Genomic DNA, 12695 nt, shown 5'->3' with positions numbered 1-12695 from the left:
ATGCGTGAACAGTGTGATACCTGGGTAACATACATTTTAATACAAATAGACATAATATTATTACCAGTGGTGAAATCCTCCGCCAGTCGACACTGGTTTAATCATGCGCACTTCACACCAAACACATAATTTTGGATTTCCTGCTTTTTTTTTTTTTTACTTTTTAAAGCATTTTTAAATACCGGTTCCAGAGAGCCGGTAGTAAAAAAATGCTTAAAAAGTAAAAAAAAAAAGTTCGAAGATCAGCTGAGCGACACACGATCGTCGGAACTTTTTTTTTACTTTTTAAAGCATTTTTAACTAATTTTTTTTACTTTTTATCGATTCCGGAGAACCGGTAGTAAAAAAAAAATGCTTAAAAAGTAAAAAAAAAAAAAAAAGTTCTGAAGATCAGCTGAGTGACAGGCAATCGTCGGAACTTTTTTTTTTTTTTTTTACTTTTTAAAGCATTTTTAACTATCGGTTCCGGGGAACCAGAAGTAAAAAAATGCTTAAAAAGTAAAAAAAAAAAAAAAAGTTCTGAAGATCAGCTGAGTGACAGGCAATCGTCGGAACTTTTTTTTTTTTTTTTTTACTTTTTAAAGCATTTTTAACTATCGGTTCCGGGGAACCAGAAGTAAAAAAATGCTTAAAAAGTAAAAAAAAAAAAAAAAAAAGTTTTGAAGATCAGCTGAGCGACAGGCGATCGTTGGAACTTTTTAAAAAACTTTTAAAAGCATTTTTTTACTACCAGTTCAGGCAAACTGGCTCGAACGGGTAGCATTTCACCCCTGATTGTTACTCATAGTTTTTACATTTCATTTTCATTGTTTCATATTGTTTCAACATACCTAAGACTGCCACCTTTCAATTTCTAGACCTCCCTCTTATTATTACATATATCTTGTTATATATATATACACTATTATTCCCCTCTTATTTCTATCTCTTTCACCTGCTTTGTTATTCATATTTCCCTTATTTAGCTCTTCACATCTATTTATATTAAAGTTTCATCCTTCATTCTTTCATTGTTCAGTGTTTCGATGTGCGCTTCTAGTACCAATCACAAACATTTAAACATACAGAGCAGTGGTGGTGAACCTCACGTGCCACCCGCAGTAATGCGCAGCTCCTCCCCATGCGCTGCGTGCACAACTGCACCATCTGTGTATGCGTGCAGCTTTTGTGCATGTGCACTAGCGCACGCTGCTTGCGCAATATCACCATATGATCCTGTGCACAGCTTTCATGGTGCCCACAGAGTTGGGCTGGATTAATATGCAGCCAGAGGCTGCTTGAGGTTTGTATGGGGGTTTGTTATCACTTTGCTCTGGGACTTCCCAGAAACATGGGAGCGTTTGGGGAAATTTGTAACAATAAAGGGGCAGTTTGAACTGCCAGCTGCCTGTGTAGTCTCTGGGCTGTGCCCCGGGTCACCACACACTCTGTCGGACTACCCACCTGTGAACTTATTGGCGTGGTAGAAGAGCAGAGTGAGGCCATCTTTCTGGAACTTCCACTCCTGGCGTGTCGGGTTGGGTTGCAACAGTATGGCTTTGCAAGGGAGGCTCACAGCTGGAAAGAGAAGGAAAGGGTGTCACAAGGACCGCCAAGCTAGAAAAATGTGGGTTGGAAAAACAAATAAAATATAGAATACAGGTAGTTTTCGACTTGCGACTCTTCATTTAGTAACCATTTGAAGTCTCGATGGCCGTAAAAAAAAAACCACCACAGGATTGTTTTCACCCCATGGTCCCCACAGTCACGTGATCAAAATTCGGACACTTGGCAACTGGCTCGTATTTATGACGGTCGCAGCGTCCCGGGGGCTCACGTGATCCCGTTTTACGACCATCTGATGAGCAAAGTCAATGGGGAAGCCAGATTCACTTAACAACCATCTTCCTGACTTAACAACGGTGGTGGTTCGCTTAGCAACTGTGGCGAGAAATGTCGTAAAATGGGGCGAAACTCACATAACAACTGACCTCAGGACACTGCAACCGTCAACAATATATGCCAGCGGCCAAGTCTCCGAATTTTGATCACGTGACCTCGGGGGTGGCTGCAGCTGTTGTGAGTGTGAAAAACGGTTGTTAAGTTGCTTTTTTTCAAACACAAATTGGTTCGGAATGATTTAGCCTAGCAGGGCGTATGGCCCACTGTGTTACCTTACACAGGTAGTCCTCAAAGTAGGACTACAGAGCCAGTGGTGGGTTTCAAATTTTTTTACTACCGGTTCTGTGGGTGTGGCTTGGCGGGCGTGGCAGGGGAAGGATACTGTAAAATCTCCATTCTGTCAGACTTCGATGCTGTCTCAAAAATAAATGAATTTCCAAACTGCCAATCTTTAAGGAAATCTTCTCTTTATTCGAGCACAGCAACCGGATCATGACTCGTGCGGACAAGACTGACCTTTTGCCCCCCAATCCCTCCCTTTCCGATCCCCAAATCTCTGCTTCTCATTGGCTATCTTTCAAGTCACTCTCCTGACTTCTTGTCTCGTCATTTCACAGGAATGTTCCCCCCCCCTCTTCATTTCAACGGAGACCGAGCTTCAAAGGGATTTAGCAGGCAAAAATCCAGGGCTTATCTCCCCTTCTATGTCAGCGCTGAAACGCTGACACATTCCCTCCCCACTCCAGGGAAAGGTTACTGCAAAATCCCCATTTCCTCCCAATCAGCTGGGACTCGGGAGGCAGAGAACAGATGGGGGAGGGGCCAGCCAGAGGTGGTATTTACTGGTTCTACGAACTACTCAAAATTTCCGCTACCGGTTCTCCAGAACTGGTCAGAACCTGCTGAAACGCACCTCTACTGCAGACCCGTTCCCTTCCCTTCCCTTCCCTTCCCTTCCCTTCCCTTCCCTTCCCTTCCCTTCCCTTCCCTTCCCTTCCCTTCCCTTCCCTTCCCTTCCCTTCCATTCCATTCCATTCCATTCCATTCTATTCTATAATGGAACCTTGAATTTGCAGTGTAAATCATGATGGGTATAAGTTGAGGCACTTATCTTACCAGACTCAATTTTACAGCTTGTTTGGTAGCGGTTGTTAACTCGATATTGTAACTTTCCCTGATGCTTTCTAGAATCTAAAATTTCTTCAATTTCATAAACGCCTTTCTCCCTTCTCTAAAACTGGAAGCAGAGGTGATTTTTCGATTGGTCTCACTTTTGATTCTTGAACTGGCTGCCATAAGCTACAATGAAACTACCTGCCTCTTCGGTTCAACTTCTCAGACGGTCATTAAGTGAATTTAGGTATTCCTATGGGGGTTTTTTTACAACAACAAAAATACTGCGGTTATGGGACCACGGAATCTGCGACTGGTTGGAAAAATGATCCAAACACCCAAAATAATACAGATTACAGCCATTAGAACTCCAGAAGCCGGCTGTAAGTATCTTTTGGTAAGTCCACCAACCATTCAGAGAGTTGTTAAGCAACTGATCATTAAACAAGGGCTACCTGTAGTTTAGGGTGTCATGCAAAACCAGGAAGTATTGATAAGTTAGCCAGAGGTGGGTGGGTAGAGCAGGAAAACATTTTGCACAATTCTCCTTCTGTGCCCAAGCCAAGCTCCCGAGAAACTAAACTGTTTGGATGGGAGGGGGGAAATTCCTTTGAGCTGGAGCAGTAGATTAGGGGTAGAGTGACTTGGAAGATGGCCAATGAGTGCAGGGGGAGTGGGGAACGGAAAGGGAGGGTTTTGGGTCTGGAAGTCAGTGTTGGCTGCAATTGGAGTCGGACTCAGAATGCCGTGCTTAATAAATGGGAGTTTTACTTCAAAGATTTTGTTTGAAATGCAATTTATTTGAGACGACCTCGAAACCTGACACCAGTCTCTGATCTCTTAAGCTTCGGAAACTAACTAAATTCAGTAAGCTTTGGAAACTAATCCAAGAGAGAAGCAACCTGGAATTAAGGAGACCGTGAAGACAATTAACCAGTGGAACGGCTCGCCACCAGAAATCGTGGGCGCTCCATCACTGGAGGTTTTTAAGAAGAGACTGGACAGCCATTTGTCTGAAATGGGATAGGGTCTCCTGCTTGAGTGGGGGGCTGGACTAGAAGATCTCCAAGATCCCTTCCAGCTCTGTTAATCTTCCTTCCTTCCTTCCTTCCTTCCTTCCTTCCTTCCTTCCTTCTTTCTTTGTCTCTCCCTCCCTCTCTCTCTTTCTTTCTCTCTCTCCCTTCCTTCCTTCGTTCCTTCCTTCCTTCCTTTCCTTATCATTGGAAGTTTTTAAGAAGAGACTGGACAGCCATTTGTCTGAAATGGGATAGGGTCTCCTGCTTGAGTAGGGGGCTGGACTAGAAGATCTCCAAGATCCCTTCCCTCTCTGTTAATCTACCTTCCTTCCTTCGTTCCTTCATTCCTTCCTTTCCTTCCTTCCTTATCAGTGGAGGTTTTCAAGAAGAGACTGGACAGCCATTTGTCTGAAATGGGATAGGACAGTGATGGCTAACTTTTTGGCCATCGCGTGCCAAAAGCGGGGGGGGTTGCGTGCGTACGTGCCCACACCCATAATTCAATGCACCCCGCCTCCCCATGCATGAGTGCATGACTCCCCTCGCCCTCCCCCCAACTTTTGGCATGCGATGGCACGGTGGGCCCATTTTTCGCCCTCCCCAGGCTCCAGGGGCTTTCTTGGAGCCTGGGGAGGGCGAAAACAGACTGTTTCCTGACTTCTGGTGGGACTGGAAATTATTGGGCTGGCGGGCACATGCGCACAGGAGCTGATCTAGGACAACACTTGTGTGCCCACAGATATGGCTCTGTGTGCCACCTGTGGCAGGCATGCCATAGGTTTGCCATCACGGGTATAGGATCTCCTGCTTGAGCAAGGGGCTGGACTAGAAGACCTCCAAGGTCCCTTCCAGCTCCTATTCTATTCCCTTCCTTTGGCCAAATACTAGGAGGTTGTGCGTCAACAAAGCTTTGCAAAACCCAAGATTTCCACCGCACTTAATCTGCCGTGGCAGCTCTTTTGTCGGCCAGCTCCAGGGGGTGCAGGTGAGTCAACGTTAAGTAGCTCCTTAAGCCAAGCCAGGAGTTTTGCACCAACCTCCACTGAGCAACCTGGAGCAAACAGAACTCAAAGTCTGAAGTCACCAAAAGCAACTCCTAATTTAGTGTTTTTCTTGCAGGGGATTTGGGCTGCACAGGTAACAACAGGTGCTGCGCGGAGCAATTTTCTCCCGCTTGCCAGCTCTCTTCCACCCGTGCGGGGATCCTGCCTCCCCCACCCCCACTGGTGGGGAGGGAGGGGGCTGGTGGGGGGTGCAGGAAAGGGGGTGAAAGGCCTCCGGGAGGGAAGGCAGGGGCTTTCTAGGTCCACAAAGGGTTCTGGAGCAGGCTGGGTGCCAAATACCAATAAAGGAGAATATTTAGTAGCGCAGGATTGGACTGTGGGGTGCTTGGTGCTCTCTGACCTTGGTGGGTTTTTTTGCAGGTGTTTCATGACCCAACTAGGGAACATTGTCAGTGTTACAAGGGAGGGGGCTTGTAGAGGGGAGGAGGGGGAGCAGGAAGAAGAAGAAGAAGAAGAAGAAGAAGGAGGAGGAGGAGGAGGAGGAGGAGGAGGAGGAGGAGGAGGAGGAGGAGGAGGAGGAGGAGGAGGAGGAGGAGGAGGAGGAGAACTGTGGGGGTCCTTGGTGCTCTCCGAGCTTGCTTGTTTTCTTGCAGGCGTTCCATGATATCGTCATTACCTAATTTAACCTGGTTTGGATAATGAAATGTGCAAGGAAACAACCAAGTTCAGAGAGCACCGAAGACCCCACAGTCCTCCTCCTCCTCGCAAAACCCGCTCCCTTCTACCACTGATGATGTTCCCTAGTTGGGTCATGAAACGTCTACAAGAAAACAGCCAAGCTCAGAAAGCACCAAGGACCCCCTCACTTATGGCCATTGCAGCACCCCTGCAGTCCTGTGACCATGATTCAGGCGCTTGGCAACCCGCCTGCGTTTGTGATGGTTGCAGCGTTGTGGGGTCATGTGACCTTCCCAGCCGATTTCCATCAACCAAAGTCAAGCGGGGGGGGAGGAGGAGGAGGAGGAGAGAACTAGCAGGGAAGTTTGCAAATTGCAATCATGAGATGTCTTGCTTAACAACCGTTGGTCCCAGCTGCGATGGTAAGCTGAGGACTGCAGCTGGTCCTTGACTTATAACAGCTCGTTTAGTGACCTTTCGTAGTGGAAAAAAAGGGACATGGCTTGTTTTTCACACTTAACGACCAAAGCAGCATCCCCATGGCCCAACGATCAAAATTCAGACGTTTGGCAACTGACTCGTGCTTATGACCGTCGCAGTGTCCCCAGATCAAGCGGTCCCTTTTTGTGACCTTCAGACAAGCAAATGGGGAAGCCAGATTCACTTAACAACCGGGGTTACTAACTTAACAACTGCAGTGATTCACTTAACAACGGCAAGAAAGAACGTAAAGAAAGGTCGTGAAAATGGAGCAAAGCTCACTTAACAAATGTCTCACTTAACAACGGAGGTTTTGGGCTCAATTGCGGTCATAAGTCAAGGACTACCTACACCTGTATACACCTGTATACACCTGTATACAGAGAAGCCAGAATTTTTTTGGGAGCAAATGTTTCTCAAAGAATCACCACCAAGGTGTTTAGAAAATAAATAAAGAATTTGTTCTACAAGTTAAGTTCTCCACCCCTTCCCCGCTTAAGTGGGTGTCTGTCTATTTTCAAAAGAGGAATTACAAAATAATTTGGCAGATTTGGGGCCGAGGAAGTCACACATTTTAACCACAGACAGCTCTCCCTTTTATAGGTTTTTTCATTTTTGCGGTGGAAAACATGACATCAGGCTGGACTTTGTTCTGTGTGATGGGTGCTCAAATTTTTTTTTTTTTAAAAAAAAAACCATTAATTTGTTCTTCTTATGCCTATTAAATATTAGTGTTATTGTGGCTCAGCTCCAAGGAGAAAGGAAGATTCCCATTTGGGAGTAGACTGAAGGTCTATGCCAGACGAAAGGAAAAACAGAACAGAATAGCACAGTGGGAAGGGACCTTGTAGGTCATCTAGTCCAACCCCCTGCCTAGGCAGGAAACCCTACACCACTTCAGACAAATTGTTATCCAACATCTTCTTAAAAGCTTCCAGTGTTGGAGCATTCACAACTTCTGGAAGCAAGTTGTTCTCACTGTCAGGAAATTTCTCCTTAGTTCTAGGTTGCTTCTCTCCTTGATTAGTTTCCACACGTTGCTTCTTCTCCCACCCTCAGGTGCTCTGGAGAATAGCTTGACTCCCTCTTCACTGTGGCAGCCCCTGAGATATTGGAAGACTTCTATCCTGTCTCCCCTAGTCCTTCTCTTCATCAAACTAGACATACCCAGTTCCTGGAACCGTTCTTCATCTGTTTTAGCCTCCAGTTGTTGTCACAAGTCAAGGACTCCCTCAACTCTGCTTTTGCATTACTATTTTTTTTTTTTGCATTTAATGACTATGGGCCTTACATGGATTGATATTATAGTATAGTATAGTCAGGTCAGGAGTAACTGACAGACTGGATGCCAAATTGTGATTTTAATATAGATTTTATCTGTTATTTATTATTTCATTCTAGAATTTTTAAAGTGGATATTCATCGAGTGTTTTTATTTGCTCTGGTCTTTGACTGTCATAAACTTGATTTTGATTTTTTTTTTGAATTTTTTTTTAAAACACAACAAAATATAAAACAACCATCATTCAATACAATGACAGAAAGTGTGTCGATCGGTTATGATTCTTTTGTGCTTAATCCCATACCCAAAATTACAAATTATTTAATTTCTCTTATTTGACAATTTTATATATCCTTTTATATTATTATTCTCATTTGACAATTATTTAACGAAGGCTCTAGAATTGTATTTGCTAAAAATTGGGAAAAAAAGAAAAAATACCTACTGAAGATGAAGTTATTAACAAAATTATGGAATGTTGCTGAAATGAGTAAACTGACATTTGAAATTAGAGAACAGGAAGACAAACAATGCTATTTGATATGGGATTTGCTTTATCAGTGGCTAGATAATAAGCATGGAGATGAAGTATGAAATATAAAATTAATGTAATGATAAAATATATGAAGTGTTTTTTTTTTTTATGGGAGATTTTGACTTTTTGATTTGATATAGACACAGTTTTATTCTTTCCTCTTATACACAGGTAGTCCTCGACTTAGTGACCGTTCAAAGTTACGACGTTACTGAAAAAGGTGACTTCTGACCGTCAATTTTTCACACTGACGACCTTTGCAGCATCTCTATGATCATCAAAATTCAGACGCTCGGCAACTGACATGTACTTATGACGGTTGCAGTGTCCCTTTTTACGGGCAAAGTCAATGAGGAAGCCAAGATTCACTTAACAAACCACGTTACTAATTTTATCAACTGCAGTGATTCACTTAACAATTGTGTCAAGAAAGATCAAACGGGGCAAAACTCACTGAACAATTGTCTCACTTAACAACAGAAATTCTGGGCCCCGTTGAGGTCAAGTCATAAGTCGAGGACTACCTCTATCTCTAAAGTAAACCCGCAGGGATCAGTTTAAACCATTAGTTCTCAACCTTGGCTGTTTGAAGGTGGGTGGACTTCAACTCCCAGAATTAAGCTGCCTGGGGAATTCTGGGAGTTGAATTCCACCCAGCTTCAAACAGCCAAAGTTGAGAAATAATGGTTTAAAGCAGTGGTCCCCAACCTTTTTATCGCCGCGGACCAATCAGCCTTTGATAATTTTACCGTGGCCCGCTGAGCGCGCGCAGGGGTGGGGGCTTTGGGCCACACGTGCGTACCTGCGCGGGGGCTCTCTTCCCTGGAGCCTTTGCGCACGGCCCAGGAGCTTTTGCGCACGGCCCAGGAGCCTTTGCGCTGCAGCGTTCATGTCCCCCGGCCGCTGCGCGGCCCGGTGCCAGGTACTCCACGGCCCGGCACCAGTCCGCGGACCGGGGGGTTGGGGACCACTGGTTTAAAGCAATACTTTAGAATTAAAAGCTGGGGGGGGGACCCACACATTCTACTCCAGAAGAAAGTTCTAGAATAGAATACGTAATTGAACATTCTTTATTGGCCAAGTGTGATTGGACACCCAAGGAATTTCTCTCCGGTGCCTAATTATATGAATTTATTTTGTGTAAATTATAAATTAAATTAATAAATTTATTTATTAATAAATATTAAATAATGAATATTAATTATTTTAATATTTAATTTTAATATTTCAATTTAAATATTTCAATTTAAATTATTAATTTAAATTAAAGTAATAAGTAAATATATTTATTAATGAATATTAAATAATGAATATTAATTGTATTAATATTTAGTTAAAATATTAATTTAAATATTATATTTAAATTTAAATTATTAATTTAAATTAAAGTAATAAGTAAATATATTAATGAACATTAAATAATGAATATTAATTGTATTAATATTTAATTAAAATATTAATTAAAATATTAAAATATTTCAATTTAAATTATTAATTTAAATTAAAGTAATAAGTAAATATATTTATTAATGAATATTAAATAATGAATATTAATTATATTAATATTTAATTAAAATATTAATTTAAACATTAAAATATTTAAATTTAAATTATTAATTTAAATTAATTAAATATATTTATTAATGAATATTAAATAATGAATATTAATTATTTTAATATTTAATTAAAATATTAATTAAATATGAAAATATTTAAATTATTAATTTAATTCTTTAAATATTAATTTAATTAAAATATTAATAATAATTAAATAATAATATAATAATTAATATTTTCATTTAATTTATTATTCAATTAATAGATACGTCGTTATATAAATTAAAGAAGATACAAACGACGACCTAGGTTTAGTGTAGCATTTGATTTAGTTTTATTTCGTGATTAAAAAAGGAGACGCGGGCCGCAGGTTTGAAACTTACCTCCCTTCTCGCGGACTTCCATTTCCAGGGGGGCTTCACCCAGAACCAGGGACCCTAAAGAGAGGAGACCAAAAATCAAGAAATTTCTCTTTAAGACTCGACAAGCTGCCATGGCGATCCTTGAATATCCAGAGCCTTTTCCTGCAGCTTCCGATTCTTCTTCTGACTCAAAATCGGGGTGTGCAGCTTCCTACGCAAACCTCCCCAAAATACACTTCGTAGGGTCACAACCAGACTCCCCCACCCCCAAAAGTTTTTCCCTCTGCAGTAAAATCCAAGCTGAATGCCGAGGATTCTGTCTGCTCTTTGTTTCCCTCTGGAAAAATAACCAGTTCAATGCGGCCAACCCATCGTCCACTTCTGGTCCAGCGAGGCTGGGCTTGCCCAGGAGGCAGACACACACGGAGAGAGGTCAGCTCCAGGAAGAGCTTTCAGCAAAAACTGTGATTCAGTGTTTCAAACCACACGCAGCAGAAACAGGAAATGAAGATTTGTGCGAACGGTCATGGGTTGCAATCAAAGGTGGCAAAAAGAAATCGCTTCGTTAAACCAAAGTCAAGAAAATCTGATTTGCAACACCAAGGACGGTCTCGGAGACATCCAGGAAAGCACCCTTGGTAGATTTGCATATTGCGCCAAACTATAAATCATGGTTTACGTTACAACCTACGGACGGCTGGGTTCGCTTTCGGTCAGCGTCCACAACGTTGAACTATGTTATGGCCTCCGGTTGGTGCGTATTTGCTAGCTTAGATTGTCCTGCATTCAAAACTGACTATCCGCGAAAAACACACAACCTAAGCCGGGGTTTGGTGAGAGCGAGAAATACAAACCATCAATGATGATTAGTTTGTAAACTTTTTAAATAACAAGCTTTATAATCTTTTTAAATAACAAGCTTGCCCTAAAAGTCACTTTTAGTTTTAGTTTGATTAAATTTCTATACCGCCCTTCTCCTGAGGGACTCAGGATTTGATGAATCTTTTCCCCAATATCTGTATACAGGTAGTCCCCGACTTACAACAGTCCATTTAGTGACTGTTCAAACTTAAAACGGCACTGAAAAAAGGAACGCATGACAGTTTTTTCACAGTTACAAAACTTTGCAGCATGCCCACGATCACGTCATCAAAATTCAGACGCTTGGCAACTGACTCGCATTTATGACCGTCGCTGTGCCCCCCCCGGGCCACGTGAACCCCGTTTACGACCTTCCGCCGAGCAAACTCAATGGGGGTGCCAGATTCACTTAACGACTGTGTGACTCATTTAACAACCGCAGGGATTCACTTAACAATGACGGCAAGGAAGGTCGTAAAACGGGACAGAATTGACATAACAACTGTCTCGCGTAGCAATGGGGGCTCATTTGTGGTCGTACGTTGAAGGCTACTTGGGTAGACACATTTTTATACTTTTACTTTATATAAAGGTAAAGGTTCCCCTCGGACATACGTGCTAGTCGTTCCCGACTCTAGGGGGCGCTGCTCATCTCTGTTTCAAAGCCGAAGAGCCAGCGCTGTCCGAAGACGTCTCCGTGGTCATGTGGCCGACATGACTCAACGCCAAAGGCACATGGAACGCTGTTCCCTTCCCACCAAAGGTGGTCCCTGTTTTTCTACTTGCATTTTTTAGGTGCTTTCGAACTGCTAGGTTGGCAGAAGCTGGGACAAGTCACAGGAGCTCGCCCCCGTTACACGGCACACTAAGGATTCGAACCGCCGAACTGCCGACCTTTCGATCGACAAGCTCAGCCTCTTAGCCACTGAGCCACCGCTTCCCTTAATATACCAACAAAACCCTAAGAGTTGCACTGCCAAAAATTGTGACAATCCCCTCCTGAAGTCTGCAGATAAGGTCCGGATTTAGGTTGGGGTGCACTGGCTTGCAAATGCACATGTCGTTATTCGTGAACTAAATAAACTTCTCCTCCAGGTAGCAAAGGGTGGAAGGTGTGGTAATCCAACCGACTTGTTGAGTTTCTTGCCCTGCCAGTTTCAGCTCCCACGAACGAATGACTCACTTCAGCTTTTCTTAGGAGAAACTCAGCTGACGTTGAGTAGCCCAAGAGGTTACTCTTCGGCTACTCACGTCAGCTGAGTTTCTCCTAAGAGGCAGCTGCTTGGGACTTCCCTGCATTTGATCTGCAAATGAATCTGGATTTTGAAACGTCTTTTTGTCTGAAAGGCGTGACACCGCTCGCAGGAGGCAACCCGGCCAGCTGAGTTTATCCTTGCGGGCTTATTGATCGATTGGCAATTTATGGCACCTTTGCCCAATTTGGCATTGAACCAACAGTTAATAACAAAAGAGCACTTAGATTTACATACCACTTCACAGTGCTTTGCAGCCCTCTCTAAGCGGTTTACAGAGTCAACCTATTGCCCCCCAACAATCTGGGTCCTCATTTTACCCACCTTGGAAGGACGGAAGGCTAAGTCAACCTTTAGGAAGGAAGGAAGGAAGGAAGGAAGGAAGGAAGGAAGGAAGGAAGGAAGGAAGGAAGGAAAGAAGGAAGGAAAGAAGGAGGAAACGAAAGAAGAAGGAAAGGAAGGAGGGAAGGAAGGAAGGAAGGAAAGAAGAAGGAAAGGAAGGAAGGAAGGAAGGAAGGAAGGAAGGAAGGAAGGAAGGAAGGAAGGAAGAAAAGGAACAATAGCAATAGCACTTAGACTTATATACCACTTCACAGTATCTTTGCAGCCCTCTCTAAGCGGTTTACAGAGTCAACCTATTGCCCCAAACAATCTGGGTCCTCATTTTACCAAC

At 43.0% G+C, this 12695-nt stretch overlaps 1 protein-coding gene across 1 annotated transcript in view; it reads right to left on the bottom strand.

Moving 5' to 3' along the window:
- F11R (F11 receptor) overlaps window positions 1-10041 on the bottom strand; it is a 27479-nt gene extending 17438 nt beyond the window's left edge. Inside the window, 2 exon segments of the mRNA XM_070951024.1 lie at window positions 1444-1557; window positions 9930-10041. Coding sequence (XP_070807125.1) covers window positions 1444-1557; window positions 9930-10041 — 226 coding nt within the window.
- Between the last annotated feature and the right edge of the window lie 2654 nt (window positions 10042-12695).

Source organism: Pituophis catenifer, unplaced genomic scaffold, assembly GCF_029215685.1.
Source record: "Pituophis catenifer annectens isolate HBS135680 unplaced genomic scaffold, rPitCat1.0.hap2 SCAF_10, whole genome shotgun sequence".
In the NCBI taxonomy this organism is placed as follows: Eukaryota; Metazoa; Chordata; class Lepidosauria; order Squamata; family Colubridae; genus Pituophis; species Pituophis catenifer.
This window is presented reverse-complemented; position numbering and strand designations above follow the sequence as displayed.